This window comes from Balearica regulorum, chromosome 3 (genome assembly GCF_011004875.1).
Source record: "Balearica regulorum gibbericeps isolate bBalReg1 chromosome 3, bBalReg1.pri, whole genome shotgun sequence".
Classification (NCBI taxonomy): Eukaryota; Metazoa; Chordata; class Aves; order Gruiformes; family Gruidae; genus Balearica; species Balearica regulorum.
This window is the reverse complement of record NC_046186.1, coordinates 32,541,561-32,562,001: the sequence shown is the minus strand read 5'-3', so window position 1 is coordinate 32,562,001 and position 20,441 is coordinate 32,541,561. Positions and strand designations below refer to the sequence as shown.

General features: G+C 36.5%; 1 protein-coding gene across 1 annotated transcript in view; it reads left to right on the top strand.

Annotated features, from left to right (window-relative positions):
- Positions 1 to 20,441, top strand: part of LMBRD1 (LMBR1 domain containing 1) — an 81,679-nt gene that overhangs the window by 42,393 nt on the left and 18,845 nt on the right. Inside the window, exons 8-13 of the mRNA XM_075747421.1 lie at positions 6,361 to 6,486; positions 8,721 to 8,873; positions 14,132 to 14,196; positions 14,959 to 15,061; positions 16,183 to 16,287; positions 17,505 to 17,654. Of these exons, the coding sequence (XP_075603536.1) occupies positions 6,361 to 6,486; positions 8,721 to 8,873; positions 14,132 to 14,196; positions 14,959 to 15,061; positions 16,183 to 16,287; positions 17,505 to 17,654 (702 nt within the window). The remainder of the gene's footprint in view (positions 1 to 6,360; positions 6,487 to 8,720; positions 8,874 to 14,131; positions 14,197 to 14,958; positions 15,062 to 16,182; positions 16,288 to 17,504; positions 17,655 to 20,441) is intronic.

The window sequence follows — 20,441 nt, the reverse complement described above, 5'->3', positions numbered from 1 at the left end:
AGCCATAGATAGAGATGAATTTTGTTAATGTGAGAAAGTAGATGACTATTACTTCTAGAATGAGAACTTTTCAAGAAAACTGTGCAGTCTGGGTGCACAGAGAAGAAAGGTACAGTTTCAAGAAAGGTGGAATTCTAATTCCTCTTAAAGTATTGCCTGTATTGGTATGATGTGAAAGCTCACCACACTTGAGACTACTTAACTGGACTAGCTTACCTGCTCTGTCAGAAGCAATGCTGACAATGTATCCATGAAATAGTGCTCAGTATAGGCAACTGAACTCTATCAATTGCTGTGAGGGATAAAAGATACCATAATGTGACTTCCCTCATGCTTAACATAATTCAAATAAAAAACTAATTAGGCTATGAATACAGAAAAATCTCTTCTGTACCAAAATATTCTTGAAATGGAAAGGGGTTTGTGGACATTGGGACATTTATAGTGAAACTAACTCGTACTTGACTTATTTCTTTAAAGCACTGCATATCCAAAACTAGAGTTTAGCTGGTTTTTAACTTGAATAGATGCATTTGTGATCACAGTCTAGTTGGTAGAATGGAACATTTTGTCTTTCATGGTCACACTTCCAGGTGAAGGCTTGAAACAGACTTGTAAAAAAAAAAATAATAGGAATTTGAATATATGTATATTGAAAGTTGCAAGAATTTCTTCTTATGCCTTTTATACAGTGGTGGAGTTCTTGATCTTTTTTTATTTGGCTGTTTCATGTGACTTCACTAGAGGGCAGTGCTATGCAAGAAATGTTTGTCAGCACTTTCTACACTTTTTGCACAAATTTATATATACACCTTTTAAAACACCTCAGTGATAGCACTTAAAAACTACATCTGCTTGATATATGGATCTCTAAAAATAAGTAGAATGGGGAATCTTTCTGCTATGCTACACAAGTACTTTCTGATAATTTCTTGAAATCACAAGTTTAATTCTTAAATATCTTTAACCAGAAAAAGTTGATAAACTACCTTCAACTACAGTGCTGGTTGTGTACCAAACTGATCAGAAACAACTTAACTGTTCTGTTTGATTTCTAACAAGAGATTATCCTGCTTGTGCTGCAACTTAATCATTAGGCCATATGTTACTAGCTAAACATTTCACATGTAAGAAGTGAAACATAATCAACTTCTAGTTAAACTGTAATGCCCGATGGCTTCAGGCTTGCTTCAAACACCTACTGCAAAAAGTTTTAACTCTTTTAACTTTTTCCTAAAGGCATTTGCTTTATTAACTTCAATGTGTTTTTTTTCTGTGTTCCTCATGACTGATCTGTGTGCTTATGGCTGATCTCATTGATTATTAGGTGTTTCCACCCTAATACACCTTTTTCAGTGGAACTCTTTGGTAGCTTGTGTAATTTAAAAATGTTAAACTAGTGGTTATAGTTCCCAGTGGAAAACCTTTCTGAATCTTTTTAATACTTGGGTTTATCCCTGACGTAGTTGCTTGCTGCAGTTTCTGTAGAGTGTGGTTTTACAACTTGTCTCAACTTCCCTTGTTTGCTGTCTTCTGCTTATGAGTGACTATTAACATACTGGCCAACTAGTAAGGAAGACTGTTCCCTTACATAGCCATGGGCTATGTGAATTTGGCAAGTCTTACAGTGTTGTAAGATGCTGAGTTTGCAAGATACCAAAGGATCAGAACAGCAACTCTTCCTTTTCAAGATTAACTGTGGAATGACAGGAGAATAGCTGGATCTGCCATAGGCAGGATGGGAAGGAAAGGCACACGAGAGGAGTGAAGGTTAAGCAAACAGGAAGCAATGCTCATATAATCTCTATCGAGGTATTGTAGTGCTCTGTCTGGAGCACAGAGTATATTTGGGTTCCGTGGTATGCTGAGAGAACAGCTTAGAGTATGCTTCTCACTGTTCTTCAGTGCTTACTGGTATTGCAGAAATGGTATTGAACTAATTGTTGCTTACATGTGAGTTACAGGCTCCTGCTTTACTGATGACAGATTTCTTTGCAAATTCCTGGCTCAGGCCTAGCTACCACTTCTGTGAATAACAAATAAGAAGTCTTAAAGCTTTGTTTAGGCTGGTTTTTTTATAGGATAGGTAAGCTGGGTTTTCTGTTGCTTTGCTTCAGTTCTGTTTTTTTTCTCTTCTCCTTTAGAGTAGAAGGCCACCTACTCCTGTGAAGTATAAGTATGAACTTAATGCATCCAGAAATATTATCAGTATTGCCTGTGGGCAGACTCTCAAATCAGAATGAGATAGCTGCTCACGGATGATGCCTCTAACTTGTACTTGGTAGTGAGCTTTTAGGGTTTGGCTTTCCAGCCCTTAAGCTAAACTGATAGGGGGTGATCTCTTATATGGATCACTTGTGGAGATTCAAGAGAGGGGAATCTTCTCTAAAATAAGTTGTTTTAACTTTTTAGATTTATTTTTTCCTCCTGAAAAATAGGGTTTCAATGAAGCTGATTAGGCATCCAGTAACAGCAGAGATAGCACACTTTAAAGACTTAACCTTGCAGCACTTATTATCACATACCAGCCTGAACAGTTAATGTTTAGTACTAGATTCAGTTCATTTTTAAGAATATATGTAGAAAAAACCAGCCATGTATGCCTATTACATTTGGATGATGGTTTTTACTCTTCAGTGCAGTGCCTCTGCACACTCTGAACACTTCTAGGCAAGGTTGTTTAAAAAGAAGTCCTGGAAACTGTTGTTTCAGTGTTATGAATGTGTCAGGACTTAATTATTGTTTTTATCAAAACTTATGTATATAAATTAACTTGTCTTAACTACTTTAAAGGCTCTTCTGTTTTTATTCATATTCCGAACTTTGAACCAACAATTTGTTTCAGGACTGAGCACTGTTGACTTTAGTGAACAGTTTTGGTTTTCCTGTGCTCTCCAATATGTTGCTTGCTTGTTGAGTTGCAGATGCCCAGAATAATGGCGCATGACTAACTTAACATTTGCACTAGCCCAGGGAATTAAAACTTCGTTCAGGGCAGCCTTGAATTTCTACATTAGCCTGACGGGATATACAGCCCTGAAACTGAGCTAATACAGCTTCTGTTCAGACCTGTGACACATCACATGGGATGACTTATCTTTCTGTCCTTCATTCTGTATATTAATGTCTTGAAAGACCAGTGTGGCTTTTTCCCTCTCTGATGATGGGAGGCTTTACTTGCATAATCATCTCATATTAACATCTTTTTGTATTCAAGGAAGGAACTTAGACTGCCTTTATCACTAGAGCAAGCTTGATGTTCGTGTGTAATTCATATCTGCAAAACCAGCAAAACAATGCAGCATTTCTAAGAGTTACAGTTTGCTCTGTAGAAACTTAGATTTAGAAGTCTGCATTTTATTCCTTAACTATTTCTGTTGAGTAAATGCTTGATATCTATTAGTTGATGGTAGCTATTTGAAGAACAAGTGGAAGCCTCTACTTGGTGGTGAAATCTAAGTGCTTCTAAGCTTAGGTTTGTAAAATTGTGTAGGCCTTATTGTCATAGCGATCTCATTATATGTGTTTCTACATACTGAATGTCTTTGGCTCTAGCTGGAAATGTTTTGAGTTCCACAGAGGGATCTTGGTTAGATTTGTTCTAGTTATGAAATTGGGTGGTGTTTATACTTTCATATAAATTCTGGAGTTACTCTACTAGCAGCCAGACCTGAGTGAGCTCTTCAGGGTAAATATGAACCCAATACTATTCAGTCTTCATAAATGATCTGGATAATGGAGTTAAGTATATAGTCATCAAGCTTAAGAATGATATCAAACTGGGAGAAGCAGATACAACAGAGCAAGGAGCCACCGTAGAGGCACTGACAGGTGGAAGATAAGGCCAACAGGAATGGTATCAGGTTTAGCAGATGTTAAGGGCTTCTCTTGGAATGGATTAATTCCAAGTGACAGTTCACGCTGTTATGTGTTTATTCCACTGTACTCGGCACTTCCAATGTCACACCTGGGAATACTGCTTCTGGTTTTGGTCCCCCAGTTTAAAAAAAACTAGAAAACTCTGGAGGCTCCAGTGGAGGCTTGTGAAAGTGATTAGAGGGTTGGAGAACACAATGTGTAAAGAAAGATTGAAGGAATTCTTTCTTCAACCTAGAGAAGAGGAGGATTGGGGGAAGACTGCTTTTTAGCTTCTGTAGATAGCAAAGCAGCTTAATGTGCTCAAAGGAGGTACCCTAAAGGGAGAACTGAGCCATGTCTATGGAGAGAATTGTAAACTCTTTGCCTAAAATACTTAATCTTGTAGGTAGGCCTTTCTGTGGTTGTATAGCTGCATTCAAACCAGAACTTCTGGAATGTCTTGGAAAGCATGAAATTTCATTGCCACCACTAGCCTGTGATATGTTTTTCTCCTGTATAGCTTTTACAGCAAAAAACCTGTGACATAGGGACTGAAATTGCCAGCTAAAAAAAAAAAAGAAATAATTGGAGTTTAACTTTATTTGGAACAGTCTGTAAACAGTGTTGCAAACACTTTTTTAGCTGTATCTTTGGGTGACAAGTGAGGCGATGTCAGCTGTGAAATTCTGAAATGCTGAGCAGATAGCTAATAGCCTACCTTACTCTTTAGGAGTCTATGGTAAAACCAGTTCTAATGCTTTATAGCTACACAAAACAAGTCATGTAGTGCAAGTCACAATGATCTAGCTGAATGTGTTCTTTGCTAATATACATTTCAAGAAATACTTGAAGGAAAATACTTTTCTCCTAGCCTTACTTAAATGCTTTAAAGTGATTTAACAGGCACCATTGTTTCCTTGGGTTTGAAGCCTGTTGAAACAGTTATGCTGTCTGCTTGTTGAACCTAACTGACACTGTTCCAACAGTTTACTGGTAATTGTCACTGAACATAAGAAACCTAATTCCACAGTGAGAAAACAAGGCTGTTGGACTACTAAACTTTTGTTTCATGCTTTTGTAGCCTAATACTTGGAGGAATGTTTCTTGAGATCATGGAATATTGTTGCTTGCAGAGTAAAACTGCAGTTTGTGGGGTCAGTGTCAGATATTTCTATTAAAATGGTTATTAATTTAAATAGTTAATGTGGTTTTGAGCTACAATAATAGTAAGAAAGATCCCTTTGTTAAAGGGACTTAGAAATGGATGTTGGTGGCAGGGTATATGGCATGTTGAAAAATGCACCCAAAAAATGAACAGTGTCTTGCTTTGAGTACAATACATAATACATTAGTTGGTTCTTAAGCAGGTCAAGTCTTGTGTACAGAAAGCTCATGTAATCTGACAGCATGTATGGTGACATTTATAACACACAAGCATTTGTGTTTAATCTGTTCTCAGTATGAAATGCAAAGCTGTGCTCGAAAGAGTGATTTTTTTCTTTCCTGTGAACATCTAGAAAACTGCTCATTTCTGAAGTTAGCGAATGTTCAGATCTCAAGCACTTTAGTGAAACTGCATGTGTTAATTGTGATTAAGAGAAAGAAAAGGAAAACCTTCCTGTTGAGCTCTGCACCAAGAACAACCTATTGCCAACAGCCTCCCACACACAGTAAAACCAATAAAAAGCCTATGGCTAATGTCTCTAAACGGCTTGGAGAAACTTCTGACCTTGGCCTAGATCTATAAGACTCATAGGGTAACAGGGAGGAAATAGTGGCATTTTCTTGTTTAACTTGCCTCAAATATCTGTTTCTTATGTTAGTGGAAAGCTTACAGGCTTTGCATTGGAAGAATCCGGGCATGGTGTTGTAGAAGCTGACAAACAGTTTGAATGATATAGGATTTAAAACTAGGAGTAAATACCAACAAAATTTGTGAATGTATATCTAAACAGTCTTGGAATGTAACTGAGGTTAGGTGTTCACCTAGCTTCTGCTGTGTCTTTACTGCAGGATTTTTTTCAGTAAATCTGATACTTTTTACATAATTTCATTTTAAAAGTAATTTGAAAACTACTGGCTACAAATAAATTGTGTACACTTTGCTTCTAAAACTTCAATATCTAGAAATTCCTGTATTATACAATGTTTTGATTATGATCTAAAGTGGGAAAGTTCAGGTTTTGGAAATGTAAATGATTTGACAAAAAAACCTAAGGGCTAGCTTGATGACTCTTCAGTGGGCTATGCTTATATAAAGTCTTAACACCAGCTATTGTCTCAGTGATTGAGGCACTTAAGTACTGTTGGAACAATGCAGGATGCTGAAATATGCATAGCATGTTTGTTATGCTTTGCTCAAAGGAAGACAATTGATTGCCTTAGCCTGTAGAAGGGGGCGGGGAACCGCAGTGACACCTTATAGCTACAATGTACAGCAATCTTATCAGATGAAAATGTATGGCAGAAAATTTGAGTAAGTAAGTTTCTTTTTTATTTTAGGCTTATGGTATGTCAGCTCTGCCACTAAATTTGATTAAGGGAACTACCAGTGCGGCTTATGAACGTTTAGAGAACACTGAAGATATTGAAGAAGTGGAGCAACGTTTATTAAGGATTAAATCAAAGGTATGGTCTTCAGTGTTCTCACTTCCTTAATGATTTTTTTGCTTGTTTATGGTCATGCTGCAGAGTTTTTGTTCCAGAAAGATTAGCAAGTCAGAAGTGACTTGCTTGTAGTTAAGTTATTTGGAAACAAATGTAGTCACATGTGTAGTGATCAGGTTTTCTTTCAATCCTGTAGCAGTAGTTATTTCTGTCCAGCTTATAATGGTACTGACAAGCTAAATTAAAACTTTTCCAGTCCTGCTTGGATATATGGAAGAGATACTTTGAAGAAGTTAAGAATATTAACCTCACTTAGTCTGCTACCAGATATGGCATCTGATTTGTTGATACTTAATCAGTTATCATGCCAGTTATCAACACTGGATACTTGCATGTGGAGCTGTCATGAGTTAGATTCATCAAGCTATTAATCATCTTTATGAATAAATAACAGCCCCAGATATTCTTGCTTCCCAGTTAATGTACCTTGCTGTTATAAATAATTTCTTTATGAAAAGCATGCATATGGAAATCTGTTATGAATCCTAAACATCCCTAGGATATTTAACACCATTTATAAACCCACAATGGTTTTGCACCTCACTGAAATGCTGTGCCTGATGTAAGCAGGACAGTTTTAACAACCTAAGAATGCAGGCCGAAGGAGGATAAAATTTTCTTCTTTACTTACAAAATGGATAATCTTCCCCCCTTTTCCCAACCCATTTCAGATAATGATTTGACCAGTGTTTTCACAGCCCTGAGTGAGAGGAAGGGGCATTAAGATGCATCACTCTCATCCTGGCAGTCTATCTGTGCTGTTGTGTGCTCTTTGATAGTAGGCCTGGCAGTGTTGAAACAGTTCCAACAATCTTCCCTTGATACTTGGCTACCTCTACACAGTGTTCTAGAAATCATGCTGCATAATGAAACCTAAAAAATAGTCTCTTCCAGTTTAAACTATAAAGTTTTGGTTTTGTGCAGAGTAGTACTACAATGAAGGCATCTGTATCAACATGAGGAAAATGAGAAGCCCTTGAAAAATGGAGCATTACTTATAACAGAAGACTATGTTGGATTATGGGAGTTTGCAGGCCACTGGTTGTCTTGTTTGATCTAATTAACAAAAAGGGTCGAAAAGTTGAAAGTCTTTGTTATGTCTGTATTTTAATGTAACCATTAGTATAAACTAATTTTCCTTGGTTATGGATTATGGTCAGGATTTTGTCTCAGTCTCTTACTGAAATCTTAGTTCTTCAGTTTCATTTGCATGAAGTCATGAAGAAAGTGAGTGTTACTGAGGGCAATGTACAATGAAAATTAGAAGTACAAAAGTATGCTACTTAATCTAATGAAAAGATTCAGTATGTAGTATGGTCTTCTGCTGTTAGTACACCTGGTAACTTTACTTCATTAGTCTTAAATAATTGAAGCTTGGACTTGTAGCTTGGGAACTTGGACTGTTTTCAAAATGTCTTTTTCAAGTCACTGAGGTGCTATGTAGGGTATGCAGAATATGTGTTCCTGTTAAAAGTACATTGCAGTCTCCAGTTCAACTGTTACATGTGCCTAGAATGTGGTCTTAGTCTTGTAACCTTTTTGAGAAATTTATTTGAAATAGATTCACTTTAACTTCACCGGATGCAAAGTGTTTCACTATTTGCAGGAAGGCTCTTTTAAAATACGAGGAAAAAAATTGAATAGGGAATTTCAAAATTTAAAAATATATACTAGATGTACTAAAACTATAAGAATCTTTTTTATCTAAAGATATTTGCTATATAGTTGCATCAATGTTAGAAGCAATTTTGGTTCAGTTCATAATGCCTATTTTATTGCTTTTGCCTATTAGCATATAACTGAGACTTAAGGATGTGCTACACAATTTACAAGTGCAGTGGTGCCTGCTCAGTGTTTAGAGGCTTAGAATTAAAGTACATTCTTAAACATAATCATCAAACAATTATCTGGTACATTCAACTAGCTCTTGTATTAATGGTGCCTCATATTTGGATTTCTGTAAGGTTAATTTTTGGAACAGCAAGTCATCTTACTCTTGCAAGTACAAGAACTGTAGCTGAGTACCTGTAGTGGAATGCTAGAAAGAAAATTCAGATGCCAAACTTAATGTATTGATTTAGTCTTGGAATTTGATTGGAAGAGACCTCAAAGTCATCAGGTTCAACCCTCTACACAAAGCAAGAACCCCTTGATTCAGTGTCCCTTGATGTCTTGCACTATTTTTTGGTAACCAGTGCAGAGATGGTCGGCCTCTGTCATCAAGAGATAGACGGACTGTACAACAGCTTGAAGAGAGACTAAGGACACTTCGAAGAAGAGAGAGGCATCTGGAGTCTATTGAGAAAAGCTTGTGGACGAAGTTCTGTGAAGCCATCCGACCTCTAAAGGTAAAACTTTTTTCACTTTTTGAGACTTAAATTGGAGTAACTTCCAGCTTTATTCTTCTGTATAAATCATAGGTCAAGTTTATCAAATACTGTCCTGAATATCAACGGCTTGGGTTTTTAATTAATATTATACTACAGAATTACAGCCCTATAGCAAGGTCTGAGGTCTTGGAAAACCTTTTACTTTTGCTAAAATATGATTAAGATTGAAAAGCAAGTCCTAGCTAATCTACTGCAGTGCCACTGCCACAGAATATCCGAGTGTCTTTTCTCAGGCATGTGAAAATGGGAAGAAAAGGAAGAATTCTATAGCTGTCAGGTAGCTTAGGTTAATCTAAATTACACATAGCCAGCAGAAGTGAGACATTTTGAGAATATGTGCATTTGGAATGAGCATCTTGCCAAGTAATTACTTGATCAATAGTAAGCCAGCTGCATGGAACTTATGTCTTGATACTTTACCAGTGCAAAGGAGACTGTTACTGGGGCAAACCTTTGATCTTTGTCTCTTTTTGATCTTAGGACTTTGATTTTTAGTAGATACTTAGTTTTAAAAACCAGTACTTTTATGGAACAGTATAGCTATATAATATTTTTTGACAACTAGATGTAGGAAGAAATTTTTGCATTACTTCAAATTGTACGCTGCACTTTGAAAAGCTGGGGGGGGAGACTATAAGCAATTTCCTCTAGCATCATTGCTGCTGTTAGTGCTGAGTACCAATGGAAATGGGCCTGAAATTGCAGTTAAACAGAAGCTTTTGGTGTGAAATTCTTAGTGGAGTTCTCTTTCTATGATACATTAGAAATCTAGAATTGGCCCTTTCTTTTAAAGGCAAATACCCTGAACTATTCAGTTCAACAGTTTGGATGCTTCATTTGATTCAAAATAGCTTGTGTAGTTTATTTAACTTTTCACAGTAACCTTAAACTTGAGAACTGCATTGACCATATCTATTGTCTGTAGGACTTTAACAGTTCATTGTGTTCTCGTGGAATAGTGTACAATATCGTTAGTTATTTACAGATTATCAGTTATGGTCAGGGTGGTATTCTGGTGTCTCTTTGTTCCTGTGGTTTGAATGCTTTTTATTCCTTTTAACTGTGGCAGTCACTGCGAACTGTTGACTTAATCACAGACTAAAGGGGAATTGCAGGTAGATAATTTTTTTTCCTGACAGATTTTCACTTAGAATAGGGTTGTGCTGTGAAGCATGTTACAAAACTTGTTTATTTTAGCTTTTCCTTGAGCTCTCCTGTGAAGGTGATAATGTTTATCACTTACTTAACATCTTAACTCTTGCAGAACTGCTTTACTGTTACTTTAATAGCATTTGAATTGTCTTTGCACATAAAATTTGTCAATCGTTTGATTAGTGGCTTTCATGAAAGAAATCTTTTAATATCCATACATAATACTTCTGATCAACGTAGAAGTGCAGAAAATATCTTGGAGCTTTGCTTATTGCTTTACAACACTTCTATCTTCAGTGCAACTTGTATGTTATTGTTCAAAGATGGGGACATTTCTCAGACTTCAAGAGAAATTCCATTTGTTGAGGCAACTAGATATGGAGAAGGCTATTTCTGCTTTGTCTTTTGGATGGTCAGGTTTATGGGAGTTGCAGACTTACTGGGATTGACAGAACAGAATAACGTATTCAGGAATAATGCTTCATCCTGGAGGTCTTTTACAGTGTTAACTTAGTATCCACTTCTATAATCAAATTCTTTGCAAAGTGTCCTCCTGTACTATTGCTTTAATTATTTTATTACTATTAAATATCTATTAGCATGTAATTTGTTGTTAAACAAAGCCAAAACTTTTTCTCTGAAGTGTTAGCTTTGTTTAACATGAAATTTTGAAAGCAGTTGTTTCACTCAAAGGTGAAGCTGTTAATTTTTCAATTTAGTCAAAAGGAACACATCTGGAAGATCCCAACGAAATAAGTAATGGTCAGCTTGGGGTTGTCAAGTAATGTCAAACTGGTCTAATTTTTTTTCTACAAATGTAACCTCTCCTGTAGATAATTCTCTATTGCTTCTCCTTTCTTTAATGGGGTTTCTCACACTTTCATCTGATTCTCAGCAGCAAGAGAAATGTGATATACTTTAGGGATAGGTATAAAAACTGTTTAGGGAAAAAAACCTGCAGAGTACATAGTTATGTTTGTTCAATATATGAACAAGATTGTAGGTTGTGAAATGTGGAGGTTTACTCAGCAATGCTAAGTTGAGTGTTGCATTGGTTTTTTCATGGGGTACTTCAAAACAGTTGTGAACCAACTGAAGAGATGCCTAAGGTGAGTAAGCTAAGAAAATGAAGTGCTTCATTTTGAAGATTGAGGCCTGTGTGAACAGAGCGTGCTCATGTGGCCTGAAACCTGTTTTGTACCAAATGATTGAGTACAGGTGGGTATGGGGTCTGTTTTGTAGCTGAGGGATATGAGGAAGTGGCCTGGCAATGAAGCAGTTCAAACTGATTGTAGTGGAGGAGGTGTAACATAGCTTGAGGTATGGTTGCATTGAGGTCCTGCTTTCAAAAGGGCTAGAGAGTAGGAAATAAGATTGTCTTGCCTTGAAAGTTACTTACCTTAATATAGATCAGGAGTTGCTTTCTTTAATGACCTTACTAAATTCCTCTGTGTTGTATGGCTGAAACTCAAGCTTTTTGGTTTTTGCCTGTTCTAGTACTAAAAGCTTTTCAGCATCAGTTGATAAATAGTCCTGCTATGAGAACAAGAGGTTTTGATTAAGTGCTGTCCTTTGCTCTGAAGTTGAACATGTACTCGTTTATGCTCTGACACAAAGCAATATTATTCTGTACATTTTCATGACTAAGTGTATCTAGAATCTTTGAAGACATTCTAGTTGGTTTAAAGCTAGTAAACAGCAGTATAGTAGTGTCCCCATAAGATTGGGGATGACAGATTTGTCCTTTGCTATAGATGACAGGTAAAAGGCAACAGTGAGTGTATAGCTCCTGCTGCAAGGTTTTGTTGGGTTTTTTCCTATCTTAGGCTTTATGCAGGGGGATAGGCAGTATTTACTCTTTCCCTTACCCAGATACCAAATGATACCCAACTGGAGGCATGCTTTTAACATAAGTCAGGTTGATACCACTTGATAAGGCTAAGCTGACTGTAAGTTGCAAGCTCAACTACTAGTCCGAGTGTTGGTATTCTCTTAATCGTTGGCCAAGTGCTGGTTAACGGACTAGACAGAAGGTGTTGATTGGTCTGTAATCAGTGGAGGTATGAGGAGAATCTAGGTAGGAACACAAGGATCCCATCTGTGAAAGGCTTAAGTCAACTGATGCTCTGAACTTGTGTACACGTGGGTTCATGTTAATTGCAAATCATTTATGGTTCAGTAGTCTTAATAGCACTGTGGCAATACAGGATGGACTAAGGTAGAATGAAAATCTTTAATATTAGCCTTTTTCATCTTGTGTTTAATGGGACTGGAGTTGAGGTTAAAATGGGAAAAGGAGTGCTTTTTCAACCGGTTATCTACTTCTAAGAGTGCATCACTTTGGAAGACAGATATGTTCCAGAGGAGATACCTGTCTACTGGCCATAGTTGACAGAAGTTAAGGAAGTAATGCAAGCTTCAGACTCTTGGTCTTAATTGTTTTTAAACATCTGCTCCCTGTATGGGTAATTCCTAGTGGGAGGTTGCTGTGGAGAGGTAAAATGTTAGTATACTTAAATATGTGGAAATGTGCAAGTTAATACTTACCTTGATGTTAGTCTCTAAATCTATACCTAATAAGGCCTACATAAAGAGTTGTTTTATAAGTGATGTTCTAATATTGTGTTTGAGTTTTCAGATGGAAACTTATCTTCAGAATTTAATGAGCAATAAAAGCATTGTAACTCTGAATATGTTTAACGATATGGTTTGCATACAAAATCTTAATTTACTTCTTGGTAAACTTAGTTTAGTGTTTCATACACCACCTTGGCTTAGCCAAGAAAGTCTGTTCTTTTGTACATCAGTTCCATATTAGTGTGCAAAAGCTTACAAAAAAGCCTGCTATTGCTGATTTTAAGAACAATACCAGTATCTGATTTGTAGTGGTCCATAAAATAGCCTGTATTTATCTATGTGTATGACTTGCTGGCTAAAAAACCACAGCTGTTATACTTTTTTCTTTCAAATTCTGGAATAGAGCATGCACTCACAAAGATTGTGAGGCAAATGACTGACGTAGTGCAGCTAAAGGGAGATGGAAACTCTTCTAGAACCTTGTCCAGAAGAGGTGCCTTTATCTCTCAGTTGTGATGTGATCATAGTAATCTCATCTTATTTTAATCACTTGTGGATAGATAGTGGTTTAGAATAATAGTATTTAAGTAGAACTTACTTGAGTTCCAAGAAAATCTAGATATTTTTCCTACTACCTTAGTATTTATAAGCATGTTAATTTTTTCCTAGTCCATTCACAGTCTTCACATCCCTTCAAAGTTAAATTTCTAGTGACTGACTTTGAGTCAAAGTACTTTGTAAAGTTGCTGATTTACATAACTTAAACCTTGAAAATTGCTTTGAAATACTTAGTACTGATGAATAACCAAGAGGTCTTGCAGGCAGAAGCAAGAAAAAAAGTAGACCTGGTATTTGGGCTTGATTACTTAAGTTTTACATCACTCCTTCCAAGTGATTTGGTCATTGAGTGTTTCTGAGTAGCACTATAGAAGGGAGCTCTCACTTGGGAAAGGTGAGATGTTCCATGTAAGCTGTGCACAGGTTGTCTCCTGTTGGAATGTGAGCATGCAGGCCTGGTTGCCAAGGGAAACAAACTCATTTCCCTAATTAAACCCAAATGCATGCATATAGTTAAGGTTTTCCATATAATATAGCAAGTGCAGGTTGTGCATTCTGCTAAATGCTGTGTTCATTTAATATAACATCTCATCTGTGTTCTTAATGACACTTTTTAGACTTACGGGTAGGCTTCTGTATTGCACTTGATGTACTTTAATGTTTGATTCTGAGCTTAGTGTATCCACTAAGATGCAAAGAGGAGGTTCTCATCTTAGATGATCAACTTCTGAAATGCTTGACGTAAACCTTGTTTAAGGGTAAACACTTTGTTAGTGTGTCTGAAGTGTTTACCAAAAAGTTACTGTTTCAAGTGTGTTTGAGCTCCAGGGTGGTCCAAGACCATTAGTTCTTTACTGAAACTTAAACAAGTCTTCACTTGTATCAACTGCAACAGTTTCAGTTAAATTGTAATAAATCTTTACTTCCAGATTGTGTGGGGAGTATTCTTCATCATCGTGGCCCTGCTCTTCACTGTCTCTCTGTTCTTGTCAAAGTGAGTACATTTCAGCATTTTTCTTAACCACTTAAACTACCGTGTTTCTGCTCTAACATCAAAATCAGGGGTGGCTTGCTTCAAGAGTCATCCCACTTCTTTTCTATGCTACATTTCTGTAACTAGAGCTGCGTTTGTCATTGTAATAGTGTATGTTGAAACTGAACAAAATGTGCTAAGACAGATTCAAAAAAGGACATGCTTCGGCTTGACTGTGCTGCTGAAACCAGATCTGATTCAGCAGAGAAGGACATATGTTAAGGAAGTTTAATTCAGGCTACAGAAGTATTCTGATTGCTTGAATGAATCTTAATGCATGTAGGTACTACTTGGGCTGGGTAACAGGTGCTTAAATTCTTGCAGTAAATGACATGTGTATTCCATTATGATGTGCATTACATTGTAATTGTTTCATGGTGTTGAAAGCAATATAGCCAGCTGCAAATCTGGTGCATTTCAGTGAAGATTGACTCTAACCAGAGGTTTCAAATGTTGACGTTTTTAATTTTTCAGCCTGGGCAAATAAGCTCTATGACCTAAAGTATGGAAAAGCTAAAATTCCAAGGAGGTACAGAAATCAATATACCTTTTCATAGGACAAGTGCAATGCGCGCACAGTAAAACAAAGCATGTGTATATATAGATATGAAAAATCTGTCAGTTGTTGGGTTTAGTTCAGCTTTTTTTGAGCTGCCCTTTTAAACTGAAGACAAAGCTCTGGGACAACTGTAGCACTTACCCAATTTTTCTCAATTACTGCAGTTTGGACAAAGCTCTGCATTCGGCTGGCTTCGATTCAGGATTTATAATTTTAGGAACTAATCTGACCAATCCATTGAATATGTTGTTACCTGTTCTTCAAACAGTAAGTAAAAAAAAAAAAAAAAATTGGTGTTATACATATGTAAGGATGCTTCTCTCTGTTTTCTGGTAAGCTGTCAAAAGGCAAACTACTTCTTCCGAAGTAATTAAAACAAAATTATCTAGGTGTTTGTTCTGTAAAAGCAAGGCAACTTCCTTGTTAACAATCTTTTAGTTATTAGATACTGATATGAAAATCTTGGGTGGATGGAAGCTAGTTGCTGGAGGAAGGTGGTGCTTGAAATTAACTTCCATCTGATGAGAACATAGTGGCAATGACAAATGACATCATTTGTAGTTATAATGCACAGAATAAAAGCAACTCTCCCATGCCCTACCTATGTTCTAGTTGTTTGTGCATGTGATAGTTCATCTCCCTTAAGTGACGTAATTGCACTTTTTTAATTTATTTATTGCACCTTAAAAGATATATTATACTCTGCAGTTATGAATGTTATAGTAATGCATTAGGCTTTGAAACAAACCCTGCATAAGACCAAACATTTGTTAACTTCAGTAGGGTTGGAAGGCAACAAGGGCACATACAAATTTGGCAATCAGTCATGGATAAGCTAAGACAAAGTAAAGCTTTAATGTAAACTAGTGCTTTTCTCTCCCCTAGTTCAGTTCTTTCAATATTCTTGGTATAATAGCTTGGCACAATGCATTACTTCCCTATGGTTTCTAAAACTAACACCTAAGCTTGCAGCTTACTATTTGTAAGTATAAAAACCAAGTTTCATATGCAAATATCTTCAGAAATATTCACAAATAGAATACTTATACAGTCCTAAAAAGATTGTTGCCACCGTGGACGTTGTTTTAAATGTACTCTTAGAATGGAATTATTTCTTGGCTTGAAAATGTATAATGCTTCAAAATAAAGGCAAGTTTTAAATTAAGAAAAATGCTCAGTTGCTTTCCCAAACTAATTGTATAAGCTCTATTAGCAGCAAGCTATATTAAGTACATTTGGAGCCTGCTATGTAAAAGTTAAATGGAAGGAGTCTTACTACCTCAGATGCTATAAGTGGAAACTACTTACTTAGCTTTAAGTGAGGGAAGAGCTTGTTTTCTAGTTTGAATGTTTTCTTGTCTTTTTAACTGCTTGTGTTCTTGTTTTAGGTTTTTCCACTTGATTATATTCTTATTACAACTATTGTTATGTACTTTATCTTCACTTCAATGGCAGGGATTCGAAATATGGGTATATGGTTCTTCTGGATAAGGGTAACTATGACTTAAGAGTTTAGTTTATAATACTTGATGAGATGTTTAATGAATGTGATATTCAATATATTTAATAGATATCCATTACTTATGTACTGCTTCATTAATACTGGATGTTGCAAGTAGCATTGTCTGTATATCTAATGAGTGTTGGAAGCCTATTGTACAATTTTCACTGCTTTTGAAAGATGTTCTGTTTTGCTAAATTGTCAGACCAAAACTGATGTAGATTGATAAGCAATACAATCAGCTGACTCCAAGTGTTTAATAAGTGGCACTTCAGCTTCTGGCTTTTCTAAGTTAAAGCCAAAGGATTCTGATGGTCAAAACCTGGAATGTGCATGTGGTCAGTTGTGCTTAACTTGCTCTTCAGGTGGCAAGCAGAGTTTACCTAGCTTGATAGGAGATGAAACAGTGTAGTGATATGGCATATCTAAATATGATACAAATAATGTATTACTGCAGTTGAAAAAGCATCATTGTATCCAACAGTATGCCATTCATGCCTATGATGCTTGGTTAAATATTTTCCTGCTTCTGTGTCTAATTTCCCTTTTAATACTGTCACCTTTTCATGTGGAGACACCCAAAATTGTGATAACTGATGCTGAATCCTTGCAATGAGTTGTGAGATTGGCTGTTGGGTTTGGTCTTCCGTCATTTACCCCTCAGCTGTCATCTTTACCCTGATATGGTACTTGGGTTGAGCCTTTGGGCATTACAGAGTAGAGTGGTATCTACAGGGTAACAACAAGGGATTATATTGTTCCCTGCGGTGTAAAGTGGAAAAGATGCCACCATGTGGTGTGCAAGTTTGCTCAGAGCCTGAGAATACTCTCTCCTCTGTTTCTAGATCTGATTAGAGGTGTAGTGATAGATGACACCACCTTGACCAAACGACACAATATTCTTTGACCAAGCAAGGCACAGTTTGTTATCAGTGATAAGCAACACCATTTAAATCTGCTGGTCTATGAATGTTCTAGGTCATTAATACAAACAACAATTAATTTGGTTAAATAACTGTGCTTTGAAATTCGAGTGAATACACCTGAAAATCTGCTTTGACTCATTGGAATTAAGTTGCAACAGGATAAATTTAGCAGCCTCCCACTTCTGTCAGTAGAATTAAACTTGTTAATTGAATTAAAGAGGATTTTAAATGTCTTCAGGAAAAAAAACCCATTATGTTAATACTTGTGTCTTCTGTTTTTTAGCTTTATAAAATCAGACGAGGAAAAACTCGACCTCAAGCACTCTTGTTTCTCTGTATGATACTTCTGTTGATAGTTCTTCATACTAGTTACATGATCTACAGTCTTGCCCCTCAGTATGTAATGTATGGAAGCCAAAAATATTTGGTACAGGTGAGATGTAATACTTTTTTAAAAAATAAATCTTACCTTCTATATCAAAAATGTACTGTTCACAGTGACTTTTAAAGCCAGGCCCATTCCTACTTTTGAATATTTTTTATAGCCACTTTTTTTAGCTACTAGTAGGTCTCCTGATAATATACAAGCCAGAAACTGGTTGTGTTATATATAACACAACTTAATTCCTAGATTATCTTCAGACAGTGCAAAACTGAGTATTGCGTTACTTCTTTTGATAAGACAGCTGCTAGCTTCCACTAGTTTTGGTAGTGGTATGCTTAGGTTGCTGAGTGACTGCAGTGAGGATTAGTTTTAGTTTGTAAGGCTGTCCATAGACTGAAAGCAATGTTGTTGTTCTGCAGTTGATAGTTATGTGCATATTTGTGAGAAATGACAAAAATAAACTGGTACAGTGGAGGATAATAATCAGAACAAAGCTGAGTATGTGCTGACTAATCAATTCCAGATGCTTTGGACTGTCTAACTTGATGAAACTCATTACAGTTCTTGTTCTGTAAGATCTTCTGCTTAATTCAAGTAGTTAACATTAGCCTCTGCTCTTGTTATTGCACTTTTGTATACTTTTGGGTTATTTAGTCTTTCATTTTCTGTACCGAAAGGCTTTAATTCTTATATTTCATCTTAGTTTGAGCGGAGGCCTGTGTATTTATGGGGAAGTTCAAAGTTACATGTCATAAGCATCTTGAAAGGTTTTATGGACAGCTGTTTTCCAAGACCTGGTATCCTACAGGGGTAGGCTTTGTTAGATCTGATTATGCAAATGTAGACAAATAACTGGGTCATGAACTGATTGCTCATATTCAGGCACAACAAAGTCCAGATCTCTTGGTGTGCTGTTTGGGGTTTAAGTAAATTTTCACAAAGACACAATGATTGAGCTAGAGTGGTTGGGAGAAAGGATTTAAATGAGACTGAAGTAACTGTATGCTGCTTTGAGCACTTGGAATACTCTATTAGTTTTCCCAAAGGCTGTGCCTCTGGGATGAGAACACACTGCTGTAAAAAAAAAATAAAAAAATCACCCACCAACCTTCCTTAGCTGAAAATGTTTAGTAAGACGAGTAACTTACCACTGAACTCTTTCAGTTTAAACAGAGTAGATGCAGAATACTTTGAGCAAAAGAATTACAAGGAGAAATTGAAGTTATGTTAAACATGCTAAAGAAGAGGAACCTGATCAACTTAAATGCGCTGAGTGGATGTGGTAGAATTATTACTGCAGGAAGTGAAGCATTCAATAAATGCTACTTTTCTGCTGTTCTTACATGTAAATTGTGTCTGGTAATGGGAGCCTGGTCATCCTGATATCAATCCAAGCACAATAATAGAATCAGTGTAGGGGACTTGAATATTTGGTATTTAGGAAGTTTAATGGATTTTTATTATATTTTTATTATATTTTTATGCTAGATATAATTAATACAAAATAAACATGCTTAGGCATCTATAAATTGGCACAACTTGTTAGAATTAGGGTAGTAGCAGCAAGGAACTAAGCTGAGAATCAGTTTAGGAAAGCGGTTTACTTTTACAGTGAGTTTACATAAATTCTGGCATGATTACTTTGCATGTAGCTTAGAACATCATATAGCTATATCTGAATTAGTTATGAGCTGAAGTCCCTGCAAAAGGTAGGTTTTTTTGTAGACTGATTGTATGTCTCCAATTATATTGCAGAAACATTGTGGGTGGAAGGGTGGGAAGGACAATTTCATTAAGGATCCTACTAAGCTAGTCTTTAAGCCTTTCAGTGACCTGAGAAAAGAATCCTTCATGATAAAGCTTGCAGATAACATGAAAGATTGAAGAGTAAAACAATAAAGACTGTAGCTAGCAGTCTGTTTTGCTTTATGAATATAGTGGCAATGTTTCAGTAAAATAAAATGTGTGTATACTGAGGGGGACAGAAGGATTGGGACAACTAACAGTTGCATGTTAGCTGTTTATGACAAATAGTATCTGAACATAGATATATAGCTTGTAATGAAAAGGGTCAAGAGAATGGAGCACAGCAGCAGGGAGGCTCTTATGTCATTCAAACAGCTATTGAAATACAATCCTGGTCTGCACTGCAAGAAGGATTAGCTGGAATGGTTGACTAGGGCTACAATTTTTCATTTACAGGATTAAAAAAATGTTATGGTCAAGATAGCTATCCTGGGTCTTTAGATTCTTATGTCCCATTTCAGAGCTGTGTCTAAAGTGCATAAAGTAACTTGGGTAGAAACTGATTTTGTTGTTAAAATAACACGAAGCATAAAGAGTATGCTGGTAAACTACATCTGGACTTCTCTGGCATACCAAGTAAATACAAGGTTTTCAGATGACATCCTCTCGATGAATCTTTCAGAATGTACCACGCACATTTTCTGTGTCTGACTACCGTGATGACTGGATGTTAAATTTTTGTATTTTGAAATGAGGAGACATGGTGGCTGGGAATTAAGAGGGGCAGCTTTTTCTGTGGATATTAGCAACAAAGATAGGTTCTTAAGGGTTATGAATTGGTTATTATGGAACTGAGGAATGGCTAGGAATATACACAGGAACTGGGCAAGCAAAATACATTTTGTGCATATGGCAAGCTTCCTGATGATGGAAGCTGTATGCACCAGTTTGGACAGTCTAGATTCTTCATTGCTCATTTAAAGTAACACACTGGTAACCACCACTGTATAGAACCAAGCAATAAATAAGCAATATTCCAAGTCATCTTAGTGGATGAGTGGGCTGATAAACATGTATGTCAGAATCTGG